The sequence below is a fragment of the Ceratina calcarata genome, unplaced genomic scaffold, assembly GCF_001652005.2.
Source record: "Ceratina calcarata isolate Rehan_Ccalc_2016 unplaced genomic scaffold, ASM165200v1 scaffold107, whole genome shotgun sequence".
Taxonomy (NCBI): domain Eukaryota; kingdom Metazoa; phylum Arthropoda; class Insecta; order Hymenoptera; family Apidae; genus Ceratina; species Ceratina calcarata.
Genome location: NW_017131600.1, coordinates 274,295 through 301,534, shown reverse-complemented (window position 1 = coordinate 301,534; position 27,240 = coordinate 274,295). Strand labels below are relative to the sequence as shown.

Sequence of the window (27,240 nt, the reverse complement as noted above, 5' to 3'; positions counted from 1 at the left end):
AGAAATCCCACGAGAAAAGATACGCTTACGCGTACCGTTGCACATGCGATGCACGTGATCGTTTGATGAGAAATGGTAAATTATTTGTATTATTAAAGAATTAATGGTAGTATGTATAATTTTTGACAATAGGCTCAATAAAATATCAGTTACGTGACATATACAGTGTTGTTCACTTGGATAGCCTCGAATAGCTCATATTACTTTTTACCCGTTGCTATGAAAATGAAGAATAATGTTCTACCTGAGATGCATATTATTTAATTCGATAAGTAGGAAAGCCTACAAATTACTTGGAAAATGTGAGAGCAAACTTAGTGACCATCTTTGACACTCGCCTCCTCTAACAAGAAGTTCATCGAATCACGCAACACGCGAATCGTTAAACATATCACCGGATCCGCTCCGTTAACTCGCGCGCTAACTAGATAAGTACAATCACCCAGACGTTTCTAATGCCGATCCCGCTGTCATTCAATTAGCGACGATTCGTTTAACCGATTCTATTAATTCAACCCTGTCCAAGGAAACTCGTGTAACAGCTACGAAGATATTTCTACGTGATAGCATTGAACCTCTGGTAGTTTGTTAACGTCGAGAAACACGCAACGTATAAGGACCTGTACATTCTGTCATGGTACGAGGAATGTAAGCTGGCATCAGAGTGTCTGTTAAATATGTTTGAACATTTAATTTAAATATCTTCAACGTCTCTATTTCCCTCTAGTATTACTTCACAAATCTCAATTTCATGCAGCAGCTAAGTGTTTTCATTCTCATCCATACGTTTTCTTTTCTCACAAGTAAATATTACCATAGCATAGTATATGTAGGCTTCAGTTTTTACAAATCTCTTGCTGCTGAATCATCCAAAGCGCTTGCATATACTCATAGATAACTGCAACGACTTCCTGCCACATCTCAACGTCGAGTGAAAGCACTAATTAACATGGCAGCCATCTTAATTGATTAAATAGCAATCGTCCGGTGTAGGAAAGGTAGTAAGATCGAATATCTCATCAGGCGAGCGATATCAATCAGGCTTTTCCTTCCCACACCGAGTCAACGTTCGCCGATGGAACGTGATATCGGTTTTCCCCGCTGCAACCGTTGGCAGTTTGCGTCGCGTTGAGACGTACACGCGACTTTCATCCAATCGTTCGCGAGGATTCGTTCACGGAAATCATTAGCCGAAGTATACGTCGGCCGACGCAATACCGATCGCCCGTGAAACGCGGACACATCGTTTCGTCATTGCTGCTGGAGGTGTACCGTTGTTCGATAACCGCAGTATGGAATGCGTGCGTGCGTAATTGGAAAATTGACGCGCGATCGGAACGCTTAACGGTGTTTACGCGCCGCGCCGAGATCGATAACGGTAAAGTCCGTCTATGTCAACGATACGATTTCGTTATCCCACCATGGGGATGAAGCCATTCACGAGACACGTGAATTTACTGCGACTGCCTCGACTGAAAGCCATTTCAAATTTTTATGAAAAATTCATGATGCATTATGTAATATTTTTCTGATACGATGACAAAATAGTCATTTTACAGAGGCCCCATATTAGTTTTTGGACTTTCTACAAATCACGGTTTCGTTTTCATTATGTTTTTAATTATTTCACAGCAGCTTTCACCTCGAGGCTATAAATACGTATGCATAGTTAAACGTAGCAGAAGGTACCTAACCATAGTATCGAGGATCGAGCAAATAAAGCAACCGAGATGCAACAAGGATGATGTATGACCAGCGTAGCTTGAGTTATTAACTATGTATACAAATACGCTTTCATTATTAATGACTTCGGTCGCCGTGTTTTAAAGGCGCGCGGGCATACGATGCGTGAAAACGAGCAGCGCGGCAATGCGCTCGCCTCGATATAAATCGTGGCTTCGACGCGAGACGCAGCGTGGTGCAGCGTCCTCGATGAACTTTTTGAGTTTTTCTCGACTCCCGGTATCGATCAAGCCGGAGCTAATTAAAATTTACAAGTCAATGAAATTCGTTCAGACGAGCGCGATACCTACTTGTGCAACTTCATTTTTTTTCTACGCACCCTGCAAGATGAAACAGATCGGAAAGTATATCGATTTTGTTCTCATTAAATATAGTTTTTAAATAATTAATAATCACGAGTAATCTAAGATCGTGACGATTAATATTCAAATTGTTTACATTACCCTAATTTTGTCCTCCCGTAATCTAAAACCGCAGACAAATACCTCATTGTCCACGACAAGAATAAATTACTTAGTAAACATTATCGCTTTCAACACTTATTTTCAGCACGTAAAATCAACCAAAACTAAACGGGTCTTGCTTTTCGCACTTTATACCCGACAATAGCACTTCACGGTCTAGCAGCGCTGGGAGTAGGATGCTCATGCGTATCGCTCGTAGAAGGTGGCAGACAATGTACAGACGTAAATTTAGAGGAGTGGTCATGCCACGCATCGATGTTCATGATGTACGAGACGCGCGTGTACTGTATGCGACGAGGGCGCCGTAAAATTTGTGTTAGTCCCGCCGCTGTTGCAATATAAATACATTACGGACTCTTGAGTTTTAAAGCGGGTGCTCGACAACCGGTGCACACGTATTTCCAAACATATATGTTTTGTTAATATTGAGATATTTGGCTCTAACTCACACACGCATTTTAATTATTTTGGAAAAGTCGAAGCGAAAATAATTTGTCTTTCATTTAGAGAAGACGCATCACATTATGATAAAAAATTATATATTAGAAGTATAATAATATGTAATTGTAGATCATGTTATTTTTTTGACATCGTATCGAGAAATAATGTTTTTTATGGTATTTTTTCCAGCAGTATTTTTTAAACTTTTATTCCTTACTATTACTTTATTGTGAACCTAACGCTCACCCTTTTTTCTAAAGTTACTGCACGCGTAATTTCCAACTAAGGATGCGAATCGCTTGAAATTAGAAGCTCGAGATAGATCAGGATCGTTTTACCTCGGATAAGCAAGCGGTTCCTTTGTGGAGGGAAACAAAGCAAATACCCGCATGTTATGGCGTGTAGTTAGCGGTTGACAGTGTGTACCTGCCTTTCGCGATGCTAGAACAATAAAACATACAATATCCTCAATATACTGAGCATCGTTCATCCTCCACGACAGTGAGCGAGAATCTTTTCTCTTCACGTAAAAATGAGACGTTGATGGCGAAGGGTCGAAACTAAGGGGCTGTCTTCGTTGTTCTTCGCGCGAAATATAAATCGTGGGTGTCATAAATAATGGAACATCATTGTATGACCGCGGGATGGATGGCTACGACGTAGCCGGGTAACCAGTTCTAAACGGCAGTTCGACACCAACACTCGACGCCCACCTCTGTACGTGTACTAGCAAGCGTATTTCAGACAATAATAATTTAAACACGTGTGGACCATACGCGGCCAGAACCGGGAGATAGATAGACGCTACGGGGATTCAGCTACGAAGCTACCGGAGGGTTGCGTTCGAGCTTTAATGCTCGACTTACAAACATCCCGTGTAAATGGTACGACGGCCGATTTTCGATTAATCCGCGTGATCACCGCTTTCTCCTCGTGCATTCTTCGCCCTCGATGATTTATTTTTCTTGTTTTACATTTCAGAACACGTATCTTCAAGAATATAACACACGTATTCTTATCAGGGAACATCTCCTGATTAAAAAAAGAAAAAGTAATTCGATTGCTCAATTATAGTTAATGAAGAAAAACGTCAGAAATTGCCTTTCACCAATGCGAAATAATACATCTCGTTCCGAGAAATTCATTAATTTTTCCCCGTCCTTAATTTAGTTCGCAATTAACGCTTAATTTGCGCGCACTTTATCGACTGTTCGGATCTCGCGGTCCAGCTACCGTTGTTGTCGGAAAGTTATCGAAAGGCGCACGAAAGAAGAAACAAGGCAGAGCGTGCGCGTGGAGGGCAATTCGTTAATGAATTGCATAAAGAATAACGATTGCATTGAAAGTGAACGGGATACGAGGGTATTCTTCTTTTGGGGCCGGCTTTATTGCCGAGCGTTTAATGGAACATCAATTCGTTGCACACGCGCAATATCAAACCGCGAGCGCGTACTTCGTTAATGCTGTTTCTGCGGTACGTTCGCCACCGCAGCCCGTGGCAATTAATACTCGCTGCATATTGTTACCGAATATCGTAAATCTCGCGTAACGATCGCATAAATTGTACGGCTGGCTACATAAATAAGACTGATTATTTGCTAGCGAGAAATTACCGGCGCTGCTCCGATCAAGCCATCGAACCTACCTCGCCCTCATCCAACAACAACAAAAGTAAATCATCGTCACTTGGGGGTAAATTGGGCGGCGTTCAAATTCCGACTGCATATTGTGAAAATGTGCGCTTTTGGAATCTTGTTGCGAACTCGGGAATACAAGTCCAAATTTGGTTAAGTTTATTTTGGAAGGAATTAACCCAAACGGGGCCTTAAAATTGGATTTCGACTTATCATGCAAGTAATGTAACTGCTTATGTACAAGGAAAAATTGTTCTATTATCTACTTAATAGTAATCAAAATACACAGTAAGAATTAGAAATGCCTATTCAAGGAACACAATGATTTTCATACCACCTATTTTTCTTTTAAATGTCCATAATTGTAAACACATGTACATGTAATTATTTCTCACTGTCATAGCATTATAATGAAAATAATCGTAAATTAATCGTATTTTTCATCTTTACAATTTGGAATACCAGTATTTAAAATAGAAGTGTAGAAAGTGCGAAGCACGAGGACTCACTAGTTCATTTTGCGAGAAGACGATACTTAGTTTTCCGCAGAAACCTATGGAGTGGCTCGCGGCCGATTAGATAGATGGCAAGCAAACCAGTGTATGTATTCCGTGGGCTGCCCAGGAAGGATCAGTGATTCCTGAACGAACGTAGGCAGGCATCGGTAGCGACGACGGTAGTTATCGGAGAAGTAGAAGAAGAAGCAACAGTAGAGCCGCGGCAATGGCGCAGAAAAGGGTGGTTGAGAACGGATAGATAGAACGATGCGAGAGGAAAAGAGGTGTGGGACGCCGGGAACGGGAGGCAGCGAATAAATACTCGGAGATGTAATCGCCGAAGGAAACAAGCGGCGGGATTGTTTGGCGGGAATAATTGAAAGCGCCGCTTGAGCTTCTCATTCCCATTCCCGGCGGCTGGTGCCACCGCTATTGCCTGCTTCTGCTGCTTCTGCGGATGCCACCGGTAGCCAGCCAGCCAGCCAGCCAACCATTCCCCATCCGGCTCCGGGCAATCTTTCTCTACATGTATATAGTCTATATGTGCGCGTCGCCGCTCTACGATCGGGACAACGACAGTGGCAGCGGCGCTCTGATCGCCGAACGGAAGCCGATCTTCCCTCCCTTGGTAGCAACCTCATCCGATCCGATCGAGAGCTACCGTGATCGGACTAATGTATGCGCGATGCCATGCCGCCGCGGACCGCCTCTGCTCATTAACGCCCGGATCGGCACTGCACATACATTCGCACTGCGTGCAGTCTGTGCTCTCCTGTATGTACGTACATACGTTAGTGAGCGTCTGTGCGAGTTGGTTGAGACTCTAGACTACTGAACGACCAGACTTCGCTGCTGATCTCGTCGCGCACCGGGGGACGATATAGACCTCATGGCTCGTCCTTCGGCCAGCACCGGTGCTTTTAAGCCTGCGAATAAAACGCTGAGAGACCCCGATGTCTGATAACCCACGAGCAGGGGATAGGTTGCTGAGTTTGGATACATGAAATAGTGAGCCGAGTAACGACAGGTTTTATATGAGGGCAGATGTAATTTTTATGAGGTGCGGTTGGTAGCAATATGTATAATGATTGTGTTTAATTTAGATTTGTCAATTGTGTGAAAGATATTTTCGATACGCGACATGATATTATTTCATTATTTCAAGAAAGAATGAACCATGTACATTATTTATATCTATAAGAACAATGCAAATGAATTTATCCAAGATTACATGTAATGATTTGTAATAAATAAAAAGACATAAGTGGTTAAAAAGAAAATAATATAGATGATGCACTGCTTTTAAAACAAATTCATGTTTTGGATTCGGCTGCACAATCGCCCGACCTTGTCTCCTCCGTTCTATCAATTACATAAATTTGCCCACGAAACGATTTCCTTTCTTCATAAATATTACAAGCATTAAAAAATATTTATAGAAAGACGTTACGAAGAAATGCACTTTCGAAACGGGACACAATTGAACGTAGTCGCACCGGCACTGTTGCCTCTTCAATAGTCATATTTCATCCGTTTATCCGGTCGACCGCTACCCCAGCTAAACAGACGATCCACCCCCGCGGCGCGGTTCGGCGTCTATCCTATCCGAATTTCGGTAGCAGGCTTCAATAATACAAGCCGCTGGGAAATTGTGATCGAAGGATACTATTGGAAAGCGATACCTTAGCCGTTGCTGCTGAATAAGTGATGGAACAATATTTTTAAAACGCCTATAATTCGTGGTCGAGCCTCGCCTCCACCCTATGCCGGATCCGTATTTATCGGCCCGTGGTGTATAAACGCAGACCAAGAAAGAAGAACGATCATTTATGGCGGCCGGGCCGGGAGTATCTCCCCCCAGTCGATTTTTACTCTACAATCGTTCCGCGGCACCCGACGTCGGATTATTGAGGCCATTCATTCGCGACGCCTAATGTTTTAATAACGACGTCCAGTGCACGTGCACGCGCCTTTTTTACTCAATAACGTAGACAATCATTTTAAAGAAAATAGTGCTAATGTTATGTATTATATTACGTCTACTGATCTGTGCAAATTTAACGTTACGTACCAGTAAAGTAAATTTGCATCACGTGTTAACATTGAAAGATTTACATTCGTTTTCAAAAAGCAAATGCAAAGCGTATTCGCTTTATTTATATTTTTCCACTAAATATAGTGGAAAACATTTTTCCGATAAAAAAATATATGTACTACCATTTCTTTGTATAATGGATTTAAATTTATGCACATCTGCATCCACGTAAACTTTAAATCTTAACTTCGCGAGGAGAGATTTTCCTGCATGTGAAAATGAAGTGTGATTTTCCTAGCCTTGGCTCGAAAGCGCACTTTCTACAATGCTCTCGCGGATCCGCTACGCGTACTTACGTGAGAACAAGTGAGATGTTCGAGCGTATAAAAATTGAGATGTCGACGGGCGTTGAATCCGCTGGCACGCGCGGGTGAGCGGAGAAATCACAGGAAACGAATTCAATAATCCTGCGTGCGAAAGTGTTCGAGTCTAAAAATACACATTATCTCTAGATATGCAAAATAGATACACAGTATCGATTCGATGAAAGCGTGTGACTCGCTGACCGTCCGATCAAGAATTTCTTCAGGTTCTTCGATGTCTGCGTTGCAATTCGAAGCGTCTCTGTTATACACCGACAATTTATAGTAGATAACAGACACTCGAAAGTTTATTAATAAATTAAATTATCCATACTCATGGTAAATGTATTTCTCATTCTACTTGTGAAATGCGCGAGAAAGTGGTTAGGAGCCAATGGATGGACAGTTTAGCTAATCTCAAAGTTTATATCGTTTTCTTTTCTAGAATTACATTTAATAGTGCATAAAGAAATTAATTTGTTCCGGTTTAGATTGATGATAATTTTATTCATAGTCCATATTACTAGTAGATAGGCGATAAGATTTTGATAAAAATGTTGTTTTCATAAAATAGTAAACATTTTTTCTACAAAGCGAAAAAAGTCCCTCCCACATCCTCAACGTTAAAAATCAGGTTTCTTTGTAATTATTGATTAACTTACGATCGTCCATTTGCTGGTTTGCTTACCTCAGCATTAATTGATTCTTGGAACTTGACTAATGCAATATATCAAAGTTGGAACTTCAGTTTTGAGTTCTTAATAGGTGATACGAGTTTTATAAACAATGAAGATGAAAAATATAACTACCGACAACGATAAATTTTGGGTCAACGAACTGACAGGTCGACGTCTCATAAAGTCGACATTAATAATGCATGTCGCCAATAAAAGCTAAGGAAACGGCATATTTATGCAAACGAAATTGGATTTCTTGATTTCCAATTTATCAACCGTCATCGTGGTACACGTGTACTTCAAGCGTCTGACGAACATCAACTACCATACGCAAATGTGTATATTAATATACATACCGCCATAACCACCCTAATTTATTACCACGTTTAACTATTCCGATTTTTTAACAATAAAAAGAACGAATCCAACAAAAATAAGTTTCACATTGATAAAACAAAGTGTCAAACATAAGCCAGGAAGGCTACTTAAGTTAAATAAAAATCAATCTCCATAGTGTTTCATTATTTTTTCCATTATTGCAAGTCCAATTAGAGAGATTTATTTAATGCGATTCCGTCGGATTAATTGATTGTTTTCTTTTTCGTGGATTACCGATTTCCAGCAATAAATTATCGTTTTCCACAATGCCCCAATGGCGTTTCTGCCACGGGCACGGCCCGCTCCTACCAAAGGATGTCCAGTAAGTGCATGGGAACGCGCTTACGCGACACCGTCTCGAGCCGCTCGTTAAAATCATTCGTTGTCTGGCCCGTTTTACGATTTCGATCAACTATAAAACTTATCTGGCTTTCTATTCCATTGGTATGTATAAAGGCGGATGGACCGACTACTTTCTCGTGCCCGCATTGGATTGTCGTGAAAGCAGGACGCACTTCTTCTTGCGTAGACGCTCGCGTATACACACACGCGTACGCGCTCATTGTGCTTTTCGTTGTATCTTCTTAAGCTGGACGCGCACACGGTCCACTCGCATGGACGCGAGTCGCCCGTTGGTGTACACGGCTGTGCGTGTGTACACGCGAGCGCGGATGTACCACGCAACGGGGGCAAAAAGTAGCCCGAGGGATGGAAAAAAAGAACAGAGCAATTTATTGCTCACGATAGCGGACTCCCGGTAGTATCTCTTTCCGTATAATGTTGCCAACTCGTCGGCTCTCGACTCGTCTCTTTCCCTCTCTCTCCCCGTTCATCTCGCGCGCGTCCGCTTCGAAGCAAGCCATCGAAGTATTCCGGTTATAGCAGGAGATGAATATAATAATGGGCCACCGTTTTTGGTGTCTAATACTTCGTTATTCAGTTCATAATATTATATATTAATCTTGCCTGCAACTCGCTTTTACAGTAATTGAATTATTTAAGGTGGAATCTTTGCCAAAAATTTAAAAAATGTAATAAAATGTTGTCCTATATTTAAAGCAATGAATTTTTGAGAAAAATGATGTTCACAAAGAAGTAAGTATCAACTTTAAAATAATCATAAAACATGTATTAACAATTATGCAAAAAAGCAACATTCTCTCATTATTACATCTTTCTTTTATAAATGAAATCAATGCCATTCAGTATAAGAATTTGAGATGTAATAACTCTGTTAATAGCCTTGCAAAGTTTTTAATTTTACAGTGCTTTATTAATTTAATAACCGATGACTGCAAAAATTCGAATGATTCGTCATTATCCACATATTCTAGTATTGATCGTTCTGTGAAACTAGTACCTACATATTTGATACGACTTAGTATTCCTTAGATAAATCAAATATTTCCACTCGTGACAGTTCCCATTGCAGACAACGTTTCAAACAGCGGTGATATTCCCTTCGATTAGAGTTGTGTCTCAAATCAACGCAAAGCAACGCAACGTTTCGACTCTGGTGACTTCCTGGCTCCTCGGAATTGACTCATCGGTCCCAGCTCATGGCTGTTCGTGTTTGGACACGAAGTCGGAGCTTCGAATACATCTACGTCTCGGTACATCCGTTATATTGATTGCGAGAACACAAGATACCTGGCATGAAAGCACGTGCGCGCGCGCTCACTTGCTCGCTCACGCCGCGCCACCGATGGCAGTAGGGAGGAGGCACGGATTCCGCTGTACCATGCAAGCGGAAGCCTACATCGTGATTATCATCATATCTCCGCTAGACATCAAAGACTTATCTTTCTCCCTGTTCGCGTCTCTTTCTCTCCTCCTTCCTTTGCCTTCTGTGGCCGTTAACCAGCGGGTACCGCGCTTCTCTCTCTCTCTCTCTCTCTCTCTCTCTCGGTCTCGCTCTTTCGTCTTTTGCGCGCTCCCTTCCGGGCTGCCAACGCTTCCTCCCTTCGCTCCCTGTGTTTCGTCTTGCTTCTTTGCCTTCGCCGCACGCTCTCGTTCCGCCCGCGCGTGGCTTTGGGTTTCCGAGAAATGACCATTTGTAAATTACTCTCCGCGCCGCTTTTCTTTGAGCACGATATACTCACGGTGACGATGTAAGCCGTCCCGGAAGTCTAGTATCCGCGAACAAGCCTTGGTCCACGGTCAGATATTAAGTCGCGCATATCGAAACTGTCATTTAAAAGACTGGTACAATGGCACCGTGGGACAAAGCAGATAGATAGATAAACGCGAGTGGCGTCACAATAAAGTTTTCATAATATGAAAAACAGAATGGATATTTAGGTGACTTCCCTTAATTGAGACACCCGGTATAAGAATTACCCTTTCAAGTGAATTTTTGCGCGCCCGACGTTCACAGATCTGGACTGTGTCTAAGAGGCAACAATTTAGTCAGATTTTAATATCAATAAAATGTTAATGGGCAACGGGGCCATTGTAATGACTCGCAGGTCTGACGTCCTTCACTGCGTATTCTTAGCCGGTTAGTCCAAGGAATAACATTATAACGGGTGTAGGGAGGGAGGATATGAAAGAACCGGAGGAGCAAGAAAGACGGAGGATCATCGGTAGGAGACAAACACATGTTGCACACTCGGTCGTCGTTGGGAAAGCTGCTGGCTTCTTTCCTTCTACAATCTCTACCGCCCTCTCTGTTCCCTCCCTGTTCCTCCCTTACCACCCCGACGTCCTCGTTGTACTAAGATTGTGTTTCTCTCTTTACGACTCGTAACGTAAGACTAACAACACAATGGAAGCGAACAGCTGCATGATAGATGGTCCGGGCCGACCGATTCCATCCAACTCCGTCCGCTCTTTCTTCGAACGGAGTTAAGTTCTTTTGCTCCTGCGAGATCGGTCATTATCGTCGCGTTTATTCGCGGAAGCGACGAGAAAAGGAGTTCGAGGTGGATCGTCGTTTGTACCGATAACGGGACGTCTGTTTATTGCTCAAAAAACACGGGACACGTGTGGGGAACGTCGTTCGACGGTTGTACGTGCTATTATTAGCAGACATGTTCCAATCATAATTAGAAGATACCGCGCCCGATAGATGTAGGTCTTTTTAAAAGTAAACGGACCTGGGCCCAAAGTGTCATAAAAAATGGTTCAAGAGGCCACGCTGGCCGGGGGGGTCCTAGGGTTAAGGCGTTTTGCCAGACACTCCTGCAGTCGTCTTAGCGACAACATCGAATAAAACAGTTTTCCAGACATCTCGTTTATTATACGTTAATATTTATTCCCCAGATTAAATCATGTTCTGAGCGTGAATCAGAATTTAATCTTACAGGAAATCAATGATTGCGCGCCCGACGTTCACAGATCTGGACTGTGTCTAAGAGGCAACAATTTAGTCAGATTTTAATATCAATAAAATGTTAATGGGCAACGGGGCCATTGTAATGACTCGCAGGTCTGACGTCCTTCACTGCGTATTCTTAGCCGGTTAGTCCAAGGAATAACATTATAACGGGTGTAGGGAGGGAGGATATGAAAGAACCGGAGGAGCAAGAAAGACGGAGGATCATCGGTAGGAGACAAACACATGTTGCACACTCGGTCGTCGTTGGGAAAGCTGCTGGCTTCTTTCCTTCTACAATCTCTACCGCCCTCTCTGTTCCCTCCCTGTTCCTCCCTTACCACCCCGACGTCCTCGTTGTACTAAGATTGTGTTTCTCTCTTTACGACTCGTAACGTAAGACTAACAACACAATGGAAGCGAACAGCTGCATGATAGATGGTCCGGGCCGACCGATTCCATCCAACTCCGTCCGCTCTTTCTTCGAACGGAGTTAAGTTCTTTTGCTCCTGCGAGATCGGTCATTATCGTCGCGTTTATTCGCGGAAGCGACGAGAAAAGGAGTTCGAGGTGGATCGTCGTTTGTACCGATAACGGGACGTCTGTTTATTGCTCAAAAAACACGGGACACGTGTGGGGAACGTCGTTCGACGGTTGTACGTGCTATTATTAGCAGACATGTTCCAATCAAATACTATAATACGAAAATTAACTGAAGATATTTGAACTGTAAAAAAATTAGAAGATACCGCGCCCGATCGATGTAGGCCTTTTTAAAAGTAAACGGACCTGGGCCTAAAATGTCATAAAAAATGGTTCAAGAGGCCACGCTGGCGTGGGGGGTCCTAGGGTTAAGGCGTTTTGCCAGACACTCCTGCAGTCGTCTTAGCGACAACATCGAATAAAACAGTTTTCCAGACATCTCGTTTATTATACGTTAATATTTATTCCCCAGATTAAATCATGTTCTGAGCGTGAATCAGAATTTAATCTTACAGGAAATCAATGATCTTTCATTTTTATTTTAATGCTGAATTCAAATTTGTATTTTCTTTCTTGTTTAGGTCTATTAAAGAGAACCATAAATCATGTTCCGTGTTAAGTTGAATTTGTAGGAAGTCGAGTTTAACCTTTAAACTGACTTGTTCCTTTCTCGATTTTTTTGTCAGTATTAAAAAATGAAAAAAAAAAATCAATTTAATCTCGTTGGCACCTTCGAAATTACACATTTCACAGTACTAACGACCTGCGGCATCTCCCGTTGACCGCATTCCAACTAACGATGATAGAGAACGTCTTCAGGTATCATTATAATACCTTAACCCTTAATCGGGCCGGGAGTGATCGAGCGGAAAGACGGAACGGAAAGGCGAGGAGAACAAGAAGCCAAGGCCGCGACGACGCTGGCATCGGCAAACGAGCTGCCGGCCGGGCCGCGCTACCATTGTCATCCATTTGTTCGTACAAATCCTTGGCTATAATCATTTAATGCTCACATTCATCGCGGCCACGACGACGGCATTGTGCTACCAGCGGTGCATTAGTCTCTTGCACGCATGCGCGCTCGTGTTCGCCCGGCCAAGGAGCTTAAGGCATTAGGGCATTAGGGTGAGCTTCGTGCGAACGTCGCCGTCGCGAGGCCCTCTCTACGGTCTCGTCTTCCCTGCGAGACCTCGATGTTCACAACGTATCTTCGGCGTTGGTTTCCAATTGTAGTCCACAAATCCTTGTGACCAATTAATCTCTGTAAGGAATCCTTCGCGCCTATTGTTATGCTTCTCGCTTCTCTTTTTCTGCGCGTGGGCTCTTGAAAAATGGTCCACTAAGCTCCTCTGGTTTCTAGCTGTTTCCTGTGTACAATTTCCATATGGTTCAGAGAGAGCTTTTTCGAGTCTCGTTGATTTCTTTCTAATGGACGGATACCTCGAACGATTTCTAGGTCGGCTACACGTGTATATGCATACGCCTATATATTTTTCGTGAGAGGTGACGGGAGCACAATGGCCGCGAGCCTCTTAGGCGGCGATTTAAACTATGCTCTGTGTGCGTTTAGGTAGGACATGGATAGTTTCAGTTGAATACCGCACGCACACCAAGCGTGCGACTACGCCTCTTTGTGGCACATTCAAAGAGCACAGTGTCCATAGTCCCTGGCCGACAATGGTCTCTCCGCGGCTGGTTAATATCAAGGTTGTTTGAAGGGTAGCCGCCGGAATTGTGCGGCGAAATCCGCGACTGAAGGACGCTACCTTAGATGTCCGGTGGGACTAGCGAGGTCGTAAAATTGGTCAAACATCAAAATGTCCATAAATGTTTTCATTCGCGTTAAAAAAATCTAAATAAGAAGATAATTAATTGAGCAATTAGAAAATCTCCATGGAATCTATACATATCTACATATTTTCGGAATCTATTTTGCTAGTTGAATTATTTTGAGCAGAAATTGAGAAATTAATTCATGATTAGAATTTAGCCTCAAGACCTGTCACGTCAGGATTAAAAATTTATTTCTGGTTAATTGCACTTATTATCTATTAATAAATGATTCGTTTTAATTATTAGCAAAGATTTTTTTATTAGATATACATAATTGAGACATGTACAAAAATACAACTTTATAATAAAATTGCGTAATTCCGGAAATGATAAATTAATGATAATGGTGACGTAGAAGTACTGAAATGCTTTAATGTGTGAACGCATTTCAAAGAGCCAAGTGTTACGAAATTTTATAGATTTTTCATAAATTCAAGCGCATTGCTCCCGCGCTGATTTCCTCACGGGGATAAATAATGAATGGTAATGGGTACATAATTTTTCTCGCAAGAATCTAAAAGACTCCGGCGCACTCATATATCACTACAGCACTTAAGATAACGAATTCCATAGCCCCGTACAAGAAAATCAGACAACATCCTAAGAGTTACGATAGTTAAGGTATTGCCAACGATAACGTTAAAAAAGAAACGAATCAGGACACGTGTAGAACAGAAAGAAATCTGCGACTTAGTTTCAAGTCAAGGTTCCTCCGTACTGGAACCTTTTTAATTCCAATTTACTAATTGATATCTCCCCTGATTATCTAAGTAATTTTCAAATCACGTATATGCCACTTAGCCTGATATCTTATCGAACAAATTACTGGGAATAGTGTCAGGAGTTTACACAAGCCGCGATCAAACACACGAAGGAATGTAATCATGCATAAACTTGATCAACGAAACGCACTAATCATTGGTAGACATCGCGCGCAGGACCATTCATTGACATTTTCTACTTAAACTTTTATTGCGAATCGTATATTATTACCTAATGAAGTTATTTGCGATGCACGAAACGGAAAAAGTTGGACGAGTTGTACGATTCGCGACCAGGACTTGGGCACGTATCGTGCGGAATAACTTAAAAGGAACGTGGAAACAGAAAACAGGGACGGATGGGATGGCAAAGAAGAGAGAAACCGGAGAAAGGGAGGGCTAGTCGTGCAAGCGGAAAGGGAGATTTTGTTCTCAGGGGAGTAGTCAAAGTAACGTCACCCTTGTCACGACGATCCACAGGGGCATCGAACAAACAAACTGATGCTTTGCGACGTTGTTTCGCGTATTATAGTACACGACAAGCATCGTCGATTGCGATCTTAGATAAGGGAAAACAAAAAGAAAACGATTCGATTGATCATACTATGTATTTTTTATGCTGTGGATTCCGTAACAGTTTTTGTATATTCATATATGCAGTTAGTAATAGCAATTTGTATTATTAATGCAACCTATGTTCTAATTATATGCACGTGCGATATGCCTAACAATAAGATATTAATATTAAGTTGTTGAAGTAGGCTATTGTAAACGAATGAATAATAGCGATATTATAGTTGTCGTTACTTTAAATCTGATAAACATCTATTTCTGTGGTTGGATTGTAATAATCGATCATGATATGAACCAAAGTTTAATTATCCCTTTCATGTTCCGGTGCCTTAAACATGAAAAAACTTTGAGATGAAGATCTTTGAAATGCTGCATAATCTTAATAATATTTTTTGTTATCCGTATATTTCGTAGATAGTATAAAATTGTAATTCTTTTAAGTCAGCAAGACGGGACTTTATCCCTCTTCGTTTTCCCGTAAACCTCGTTCGTACTCAGCGGCCGTGTCAGCCTGTGATGCTCGCGCACAAAACGGAACCAACGTGAGCGAGCAGTTTTTGATGAAATACGTTATCGCCATCGGTATTTCGAGATTTTCAAGTCCTGTAAGACAGAACACGATCAAAAACGAGGAGAGTGAGCGCCGCCTTGTTTGCCATTGCGTCGTGCTGCGAAGAAACTCCCAATTACGTGCGAATTTATATAGCCTGGTCACGTCATTAAGATCGCGAACCCGACCCTTTGCTGGATTTTCCGTTAGAATAAATTCACCACTGGCTTCGCGACGTCTCACGAGATCTTTATGACTTAACTGACATAAGTGATAAATTTAATTGAACGTGTGAAATTAATTGAGATTTATCAGGTCCAAATACATTTGAGAATTGTACAGAAAAGTATTATGAAATTACATTAGAATTATATTTGGTAGCACGGTTGTAACTTTTTACTACCAACTACTAAATTCTTCTTCGAAGCGAAGGCAAGAGTGTGGTGTTGAAAAAAGATTAAAAAATTCATGATACATCTACAAATTTAACGCCACCGCTCTTGTGATGTGTATCTTTATAATTGTGAAACAATAACAGCTGTCGTACACAGCAGTCAACAACCTACACGTAACACATCTATCTTCATTATCACTCACACGACCGTCATAACTTGAACAATAAAATGCTCCATAAATAACTTCTTTGCCACATTCTCGAAACGCTACGTATTCGTTACAAATCGTAATCTTGTATCAGAGACTCCGTCGCATCATGCAGACTGACATCGGCAAGAGGATGAGCGAACATCGACAATGGACATTACCGAGTCGAATGTTGACCTATCTAGATTGAAGTTTCGGAGGAATTGCCATTAGTGGCTGTCAAACTTTATTCCAGGGCAATCTTTATAATTCGCCTTATCGGCGAGGAAAAAGGGAATACTTGCCCTGTTCGGAATCGCAACCATTCCATTAGCACGCTAACAAAATAAACAGAGCCGGGCAAACCGGTAAATTGTACCTTTGCTTCGGCCGTCCAAAGTGCCTTCGGTACTCGGAGTGCACGTTTCGCTCTCGTCAAGTACTCGCTACTTTACTCCTTCTTTCTCTCTTCTTTCTTTCCTTTTCTCTGTTCCATTTTATTCCACACTGGAGAAGCAGTAACATCAGAGAGAGATAGAAACAGAGAGGTAGAGCGAGAGGGGAGAGAGCTTTATCGAGAGGGGTGCTAGTGGCACGGAGAGAAGGTAGGATGACAGGTTGGTTGTGTCTTCCCCGAGGGAGCAGCAATTTATAAATAATTGAGCCGAGTCCGGTAAAAAATGAATTACGCGTCCCTGTACAATATGAGGAGTTGCTTTACAGTAAAACGAGCAGGGGACCTCCGAGACCCATGGCTTCACGATCTGCACTGGAGGACGTTGAGCGAGAGAAAGGCACCGATAGCGAGGATAGAGACACGGGCAGAAGGCGGGGGAAAAGGAAGAGGAAGTAACATAAGCCGCATCAATTTTGCAATTGGAGAATTTTATGTTCGCGCGGCCGCCATATATTATGCACGAGCCAGCTACTGGTCTTCTCGCGACCAACAGCTCCGATCAACTTGGAATTACGTGTAGATGATACCATTTCGAATACTGATTTCTATAGTTCAATTTTTTGTTAATAAGTTCTGTTTTATAAAAATGTTTCACACCAAGAACAATAATTTAAAGCTTTCGCTTAAAAGAAAAGGAACTATAATTGCTATTCCTAACTTCATTATAAAAAGCATTAATTGTACGAGAGAATCTCGTCTGAATGGTCGATTTTCCTTTGTCAATAATTCATAACTGTCGATAAGTCGTAAGAAAGCAAAGTCGACGTAACCGGCAAACGGATATCGAGATTGTTGCAATAAAAAAAATGTTGAGAGAACAAGAGTTTCTTCCTTTGAGCGGAGCAACGACTTTAGAAAGTGGTATTTCACATTCACCGATGAACCGGTTTATCATAATTGGCCAAGCGGACCGAGTCATTACACCGAACATTTTTGCAACGTTGCTCCAACTCGTTTGACACTGCACCGTACGGTAGCTGGAAACGGAATAACAAATTATCATAACCGTCAACGAACGTTTTCTTTTTCTATTAAACGGAATCGTGAATGTTTCTTTCTTATACCAGACTAATTCGTAAGATTTATAATTTTATCACAGTCGAACAGTAATTGGCCTGTCTGAAGGATTTGTAAAGTTTCGAAAAAACGCGAAACGAGCTAGAAGAAAAAGGGATTAAGAAAGGAGCGTACAAGTGGAAAGGAAATCGTCAAGCCGGCGTTCTCGTAAATTAAGAAAACAAATATTGTGGAAGCGAGGACAGATAAAAGGGAGAGTAATACGACGCACTTCAGAAGATAAAGTCGGTAATGCTTTTGGCTTTCACGCAAACATCATTTTAATCCCCGTTTCGGTGGAGGTACAAGCCGGAGGTGGAGAGGTCGTGAACAGGGCGACGACGTCGCGTCGACGCGTTCGAGTTGGACGGAGACCGACGAACAGAATAAAACGAGCGGGCAGAGAAAGGGAGAGGAGAACCGGGGCCGAGAGATCGACGCAGCGCAGGGGTGGCTCCAGTTGAACCGAAGCGAGTAATCAGAGAGACATTATTTTCCCTTTGAGACCCGACGTATTTTAATACGAAGGAAAACGTATAATCCGCTTGTACAATTTCGAGAGCCCGCCGAATTCGTCTCTGTCGATGCTCCGTCCTTCTGTCTGCCAACTTCGAATTGGTCGTGTTCCGCGATTGGCGTACTTGCTTCTCCTCTGCCTCGTTTGAATGGAAATCGAAGGGTGGCGATATCTTTCTACGGGTCCCGCCTTCGAATTCCTTCAGGCAATATCCGTGAAACAAAAGGATGGCAGAACATGTTTCGCGGTTCGATGAAAGACGCTTAAACGATTCGAAGCTATTCAGATGAAATGATCTCGTGATTCGTAACGTTTAGTGCTGAAATGCATGATTCAATTTGGTTCAACAATTGAGTTGATTGGGCAGGTATGTGAATATCATAAGATCGCCATTTTGAAATGTTGATCATTTCTTAAAATTTTGTTTTAATCAATTGCATTCTTCAACCAAAATGTACCGAGTATTCTCGGTTTAAGGAGGATCCTCTTTCCGTAATTCCTTCCCGTTCTTCTCGTTCGTGAGCGCGGACCGGTTTGATATCAGGCGAACTTCGTTAATGACGCAATTATATCGCTTTGGTGGGAACATTGAACCGTCCTAATTCTCCGTGCGAACGCGGCGGAACCGTTAAAAGAATTTTGTCTCCGCTACGGATTCTTATTTTACGTTCAACCATTACACGGTTGGAGCAAAAACTAAGAAAATGAGGGAGAGAAAGACAAAAAGGAAAGAAAGAAACTGTTATAATACCAGTGTGTCAAGCGTGAGCGCGCGTGTATGCGACTGCCTATAGTAGTGTCCCCTCGCTCCATCTCGTTTCTTTCTCTACCGTGGGTTCGCTTATCGTCCAGAGAATAACATTCGCACTTTACGATTATGCCTGCCTACTTTTTTTGTCAACCAGCCTGGCTGCCTCAGTGTCAACGACAGATTCACGATCGGCTCTCGGGCTCGCATACAAGCCGCGAGCCTACCGGGGATCAGCATTCAACGACCGGCAAGTTCCACATAAATCGAGATCCTTGAATTAAATAGGCAAGCTTTTAGCATCCGTAGGATCCGTCGTTTTAATCCACGGAGATCAAGTCCCTCTAGGTAATCCCACGGTCGTTGAATCGTAGGTGTCATTGCCTGCCGGCAATGGACCACGTTCCGACGAATAAATTCGGATTTCTGGCCTATTCTCTAATATGCCAAATAAATTGTCTGGATTTGCTTGCAAACTGCTGAGTAATAAACGATTGATTAAGATGTAATTCGAATGTTGATTTAATTACACACGGTGACAAGTTCGCCCATAATGGAGACGCACGAAACCGAAGGAATCTGTTCGCGAAACCCGATCGTGTCAACAGCGTTCCACCAAACTGAAAAGTTTGAAGAAAAATAGAACCGAACAAAAATAACCCTTCGAAACTATGTGTATTTCGAACGAAAGATGAGATATGGAACTACCAACCATAATAGCCCAGACAGCCTCTGTTCTCTTCTCCGCTTCTTCTCGATCTTCTCATATTTTATCCAATATTTTTGAAATACCATTCGCGACGAGACCGCGCGCGTGGACTGAATGTTGTAATGACGACGCGTACCGACAAAAGCACGCGCTCCCTTTCTTTTCTCCCCTACCCTTCCCCTTTTCTTCCGCCACTGCCATCCGTGTTTCTTTTTCGATCCTTAATTTTCCCGATGCTCGAGCGCATCGGGAGTTCGTCGTCGTCTCGCGCTTTTATTTACGACTGCATTCCGTGCGCGTATTCCGTTACGGGCTCCTCTCGCACGCTTGCTCGATACGCTTTCTCCAGCGGAAATCTGACTGTCGTCGGGGTTGCCGAGGATAAAAGTTCCTGCGACAATTTACGAGCGGTTTATGATCGCGACCACGGTTTATTCTCGAAAACGGGCGCCCTCCACGTCGCGACAATAACGCCACCCGATCAAACCCGTTCATCATCCGTCCCCGTTTTATTACATCGCGTTCCGTACGAATTTTATGTTTGTTCGCGTCTTCAAAGCGCTCTGTTTAAGTTAGTACGCCGTCTTATTACTGTGTATCGCGTTACACGCGCGCCCCGTAAATTAACCACGTGATAGATTCGGCGCAACAATTTGAATAATTGCACTGGAAAACTGAAAAGTTTGAACAAATATCCCCTGTTCAGATTTTTTCTGTATATCTGGTCTTATGTGAAAAACTAATTTAAAGGACGATTAAATAACGAATTACGCATCTGCTCTCCATTTTCATCTTCGATATTTAGGAATCAGAAATTCCACATTTCTTGCGCAATTTTTTATTTTCTCGTTTAATTTATTCCATCTTCTTCTTTCTTATATTTTTATAAAAAAAACTATCGGAACGTGGTTCGCGTAATGGGAACCAGTAACTTGTCGTGCAACATCGTTCGATTGTTTGCACAAAGATAAGATTAAGGGGTACAACCTTTCCCACGTCGAAAAGTGGTCTCCTCGCAGCGTTTTATCGAGGACGATACGCAGTTTATTGACATGCGAACGCAAAATCGAGGAACGTAACTTCGTTATTTGCTCATAGTTTCCGATTGGTAGTAGCCCAACGTGTCAATATCTTTACGAATAGAACAACGATTCATGAACGATATACTTAGACCAGTGTAAACCGCAAACGTTTGAACAACGTTGCATCATCACTGTTTCGCTAGGTGGGGCAGCGATTGCACTCTAATTGAGTCGGTGAACATCAAAACTTTTTGTCTTACAATTAAGTATGCTTCTTGTGTATGCTTCTTTTGGTGCAAACGAAATAGAGATGTTAAACAGTCACGAGTTTCCAAGTCTTTTTATTTGGAAATAACTTTTGGCTTTGGTTTGGGAACAGTGGAGTTATGAATTACGCTTATCGATGACACATTCGCGGATTTTTTTCACGGTCACGCTATCTATTTTAGATAATGTTCGTTCTCGAAGCCAGAATCTTGGAAAGAGGGTTTGTCCATCTAAATGGAATTCTTCTTTGGGAACGCTAATATAATATGTGAACTTTTTCTTCTTTCGTTTTCTCGGTCGATCGATAGAGAGAAATACTAAATGTGTTATCCGTTATTTAGCGTTCCCCGATTGCTGTTCAGTTGCATATCTTGCGAATATTTACTTTTATTTCACGGAGACATAATCCTCCGGAAATTTGCAGAGATTAGAATTGTAAATATGCGAAATAAAAAAGATGAATCGAAGGACATTGGATTAGCAGTGGGTTGATTGTGTTAGGAAAACCTGTCATAATTATGACTAAATTTTACTTGAACAATGCACGTTTTTAATACAATGTATTTCATTGTATTATTCGTAGATACGACCTACTGTTTTTGATATGGAAAAAGCAATAAAAAATAATTGCAAAAATGGAAATGAAAGATGAAATTCAAAACTCAAAGTTTATAAAATAGACGTCAAGCATAAGTAAATTCTATTCAGTCAGAATTGGATGCGAACATTTCAAAGGAACGAAATCATATTATCTCCATCCACGTTCAAGACGGGCAGCAGTCACCCATTCGGCGGTGACATAATTCTCTCCTAACCGGAGAATCTTACAGACTTTGCAAACGGGTGTAATTCGATTCTCTTTATGCAATTTCACCGAATCGCGGTTTCTCATTTGTGAAATGTACCGGGTGCCTTATATGTATGTATAAAAGAACAGCCCGTTCACAAATTTCGAAATCTCGTACAGTAAGTAATTTACATTTTCAATATAGTAATTTTAATATCGGAATTATAACATTTACTGCTGTGACCAATGACAGAAGAGCGAAGGAAGTACATAAATCAGTGTCTCCTTTGTTTTTAAATGAAAAACGTGAGAAGACCAAACGAACATCTGCGATCTCTTAATCAGATCGAAAACTTCCCTCTACCGTTGCGAATAAAAAAACTGTAAATTCGCAAACGAAGTTAAACAAAACCGAGATTCATACATACTATGATAGCTACGATCTCGAAGCGCGCCGTTTGTAAATTGATAGCAGCTCGTTGAAAGTTTCAGCGGAAAGCGATCTTTGCTCGTTAAGTACCGCAGCAGCCTCCGTGAAAGACAGTGCTGAAAAGCGATCCCGACCGGGATCGAGATCGCGATCGAGAAAATAACGACGAAGCGTGACGCAGTCGCAATTAATGGCGGAAGAGGTGACCGCGACCGCCCCGACCACGATCCACTGCCCCCTTTGCGCACGTGCAACTGACGATTGCAATGAGTTTTCAACAAACCATTTACATGTGACATGCGCCGAAGGCGTTTGTAACAAACAAACATTGATCGGTCTACGTACCCGACGAGATCCATGAGGGAGATGCGTTCGCCGATTGGCGAAAGGTGCGCTGGGACCGTTCCGCGATCGACTTCAGCTCGTCTTCCGTGATGCACGCTCACGATGCGAACTTACACAAGATTATGCACACGCGTGGACAAGTAGCGCGGACGATATAAACAGGTTCTTTGTTTCAAACACACGTGGAACGTGGAACACAAGGATAGCCTCGAGATGCGTTTAGCGAAACGCGAATCATGAATCGTGGAACACGGGGGACGTAAGAATTTTTCACACGATCGATCGGGGCCCAGTTTCCAAGGTGCCACCCCGTATATCGCATGGGAAAATAAATCTTGTGGACACTCACCGGGAGGGAGACTGGACACTGGACGCTGTCACCGGACACGGGTTGCAGCGACTGCAACAGATCGCGTGCGTGAAAGAGAGGACGGCTATCAATGGCTGCATTATACAATACCGGTGAGCTGGTGTACACGTATCACGGATTACGCGTGTGCGTACGTGGCCTGGCGCGAGAGTGCGTAAACGTGTACGTATTGTGTGTATGTAGATACGTATGTGAAGACTCGAACCGGGTCCACCGTACGTACCAAACCGAGCCGAACGAACTTACGAAACGAGCGAAGAGTATGCACTGTCAGTTGTTCCCGCAGAGAAGGAACTTACTCCTCTCGTACGTAAGTAGAATCGGTACGTGCGTGTCGAACGGCACGGTTCCGATATCCTGGGAAGCAGCAACGAGCGCGCCAACGAAAACGCTCAGACAGGAGACAGTGCACGGCATACCTGATCGGTGCTCCACCCTGTTTCCAGGTTTACTTTTCGACGAGCATTTTGCCGATTAGATATCTACTCTTTTGCAAACATACTGCACCGCGAGACCGTTCGATTATTGTAAAAGACAGTCCTCCTCTTCGTCTCGTTCTCGGTCGCTCTCCGACCTGGTCTCCCTTCGCTCGCCGTTTATCTCTCTCTTTAACTGACTTTACGAACATCTTTCTCTCGCAGGTTGTTCATGGTACTCGCGAGCGCATTCTTTCCATATAACTCTGTCGCTCTCCCCTTCATTCCCACCTGATTCTGTTCGTCGTTCTCCGTCCTGTTTTTACCTTTCTTTATGCCCTCTTGTCTCCCCATCCCTCCGATCCCGTTCCCCTCTCACTCCTCTTCGATCCGCGCACACGATTCTTGCCGACGTCGCTCTCGACCGGACTGACCTGTTCACGTGTGCACCACAGCCGCAATAACTATATCCAGCCGCGCTTTTTTGTCAGCCCTTTCTTACTTACGCTCGGAAATGAATTGAGTTATTGTAAAATCGTGTTCGGCCGGCTGTAATTGTCCGCGCGTGCTGTAAACGTCCGCGGTCGCGCGACCCCGAAAGCATTTTTTAACGTGGTTCACCTTTGACGTTGTCCACGTGTACGAGTGCTCTAGTAGAAAAAATTCTGTTTCGCAGGGTACATTTTGTTCGGCGTCCACGTAATAGATTTGTCGTACGGTTTGTTACGAATAATCGAAGCGGGGGAACAGATCAAACGCGCGGTGCCGATTCGCGTTGTCGCGGAAATACGACCTCGACCCGCGAAATGATGCAAACAGATATTCGCGGACGTAAATACGAGGGAAAGACACAGCTGCATATCCACATATTTGTAATCGTAACAATTAAGAGATCTTAGATTTTTTTACATATTATGTATCAGAATTTAATTAAAAAATCACTTTGGATCATCTTAGGAACTAGAAATCTGATAAATTTTACCGAATTTCGGGAGTTAAAGAAGAGCCGCTCGGAACGTGGTAGAGTCATATTTTGTCGATTTATAACGATGCGAAATCGTTTAGAGAGACCATGGTATGCGTTTCGCACCCTTCCGAATTGAATGGAACGCTCGCGCGATACGACGACGTGACGCAGGCCTATCCTGAATGAACAAGCGCAATAAGCAGGTGCTGGGTGTTCGACTCACCGGCTTCGAATCTCCTTCCAGCTGATCGGGTTTATGGCCGTGACGACCCCATCCACCGTCGAACAATTACGGCGAACATCAGGAAGCACACCGTTCTGCGGGCACAAGAGAATCGTTTTATTAACAGTCTGTAATAGCAGGTTAAGCGTTATGGCCGCATGAAACGATTCGTGGGTACCGATGGTGTAAAATTGAAATGTTCTATGGGCACGGTCAAGCGCCGATCGGCATGGAAGCGTGGATGGGAAAGTAAATCGGTCGAAAGGATTTTTCTGATTCATCGGTTGTTATGTTGTTCCGTGTGAATTACACAGACACTTTTCTGAAATAGTTAATATCTCAAGTGCCGATAAGCGGATATCGGGAAGACTATATGTATAAGTATGTATCTTGTTTGGGTAGTAACGAGATTTAGCTCGAGTAGGTTGTACTACGCTCATTCATGGTTATCAGTGCGCTAATATGTATTATTACATGTGTGTAGTTCCTTAAGAATTTTCTCAATATTTCCCACGCCGATGGCTCTAGCAAATTGCAGATATCTTATCCTGAAGTTGGAAACCTAAGCAAATTATTTTATCAGATAGAATAAGAGAAAACTTCATCGAAACCGCGGAACGTCCGTAATAACACAATTCATTTTCGAATCACCTCCGTATGGCATTATAATCCAACCTCTTGATAATTGATAACGCGCTTCGCGAACGTGGAGGATTTGCACGGGGGTCGAGAGAGTCGTGGGCCGCGGTTGCGACCGACAGATACGAAGGGTCTTGCTCGAAGACAAAGGACGATGATTCAGAGTTGGCTGGAGAGAAGTACCTGGTAGATGACACGAGATTCCTCCGAAGGTGGGCACTACGTCACTGTCTTTTTCTTCTGGCCGTGCACACACCGCGTGGCTATCGGCCGAGCCACGAGTCGGTTTTCGACTCGAAACACCGGCATTCCTCCCGCCGCGCGCCGCGCCGCCGCCCGGAATCCGACGATGTTAAATGAACCGTCCCAAGAAAATATAATGTCCGTTAAACATTCTTCCCCGTTTCTGTAATTTACGGTCAACCGAAATCTCTCGAAAATCATCCAGCAAGATTGATCGCAACGCGGCGGCGCCGACAAGAATGGAAGGAATCTAGTTCTGTTACACAAATAGAGGTGTTTTTCTCCGTGTGATATTATTTTAAAATTATTATTTCTCTCAAACAGAGGTCAGCTAAGATGAGTGCAACGGGAGCAAAGTTGTGTGAAGGTGCATGGAAAACTTGAATATAATTCTTTTTCTTGACTATATCGTGTTTTAGAATTTCCCGTTTCTATTATTGGTTGCACTTTTCAAAATTTAATTTGCAGACACCGGAAATTTTGAACGAATTATACTTTTCTGTACAAGGAGAAATATTTATTCTCTTAAAAATTCCATTGACTTTGCAACTGTGCTATCGGTAGCACGCGGGCGTTCCCGGGTAGCCGTAAAAGTAGTTAAATAGCCACTTCGAATTTTGAAACGAGGAGATGATGGATCATTAGACCTGAGAACCCTCGCGTTCTGCCTAGTCAGTGAGAATCGCATACCTGCGATTTGTACAAAAAGTTAATCGTATGACTGACATTGGTTAAAATTCATTTTCTACAAATAGTAGAAAGTGTTCTTTTGTAGTAATATTGTAGACAAGATTATAAATTTTATAATATTGTAAACTCAGAAGTGAATTCAACTCTGTAATTAAATATCAATACAAACAATTTGTAATTTCGTATACACCAGAGGCATCATCTCCTCAAAAAGGATAATAACAGATTTAATAATATCGTAAATAACCTTTGTATGTTTGTTTAATTTAAGTGCTAATAGAGTAGCCGATAAATTCGTAATCACGAGAGTGCAACGCCTACGGCTATAAACATGTTAAGTAGTCAGCTTGGAGCACAGAAATAAATGATACCCGTACGAAGTTAAAAGAGAAGCTGGACGGTACGGATCCAGAAACTGCGTACCGTAACCGTGAAAAAAATGCATAAACTCAGCTTGTGTTACGCGCAATTGTCGGATAAGGGAGTCGCCGACAGAAGCAACCGTGGTAATGGGAGTTCGAGCCACGATTGCGAGTGCTCGGCGATAATGCACCACCTTCTTGTTCCTCTTTCGTCGTTCTGTATGCTGCACACTAACGTATAACAAATCTTGTTTCCTGATAAATGTAACGTTCGCGCCATTACCAGCAGGAAGAATCATATTTTCTGACCATATTTCATGGAACTCGAGAGTTTTTCTGGCATTCGGCAGTCGCGTTATTGGTCGTCTCACGCGTATAACTGGAAGGAAGTTGTAATTCTTGTGTAATGCAATGGCGCATCAAAATCAAAGAGTTCCGTGCGCTTTTCTTTCACCGTTTCTGATTGCCTAGATAAAGACCGTTCCTCGCCATATTAGATCCTCTAGAAATCCCGAGTCGCTTCAAGTTTCCGCTATTACATTAATATGCTAATAGTACGTGGGCGTTATTAAGGAACAAGAAAGCTCGAGGCTCGTCACCCGGTTGGCCATTTTTGGCCATGCCGAAACGTAACCAGTCTTTATCCTTCTTGTCCAATGCGTC

General features: G+C 42.7%; 1 protein-coding gene across 2 annotated transcripts in view; it reads right to left on the bottom strand.

Moving 5' to 3' along the window:
• Window positions 1-27,240, bottom strand: part of Sox102F (transcription factor Sox102F) — a 282,412-nt gene that overhangs the window by 100,983 nt on the left and 154,189 nt on the right. For both annotated transcript variants that reach the window (XM_026819705.1, XM_026819708.1), the window contains exon 2: window positions 24,644-24,738. In XM_026819705.1, the coding sequence (XP_026675506.1) occupies window positions 24,644-24,738 (95 nt within the window). The remainder of the gene's footprint in view (window positions 1-24,643; window positions 24,739-27,240) is intronic.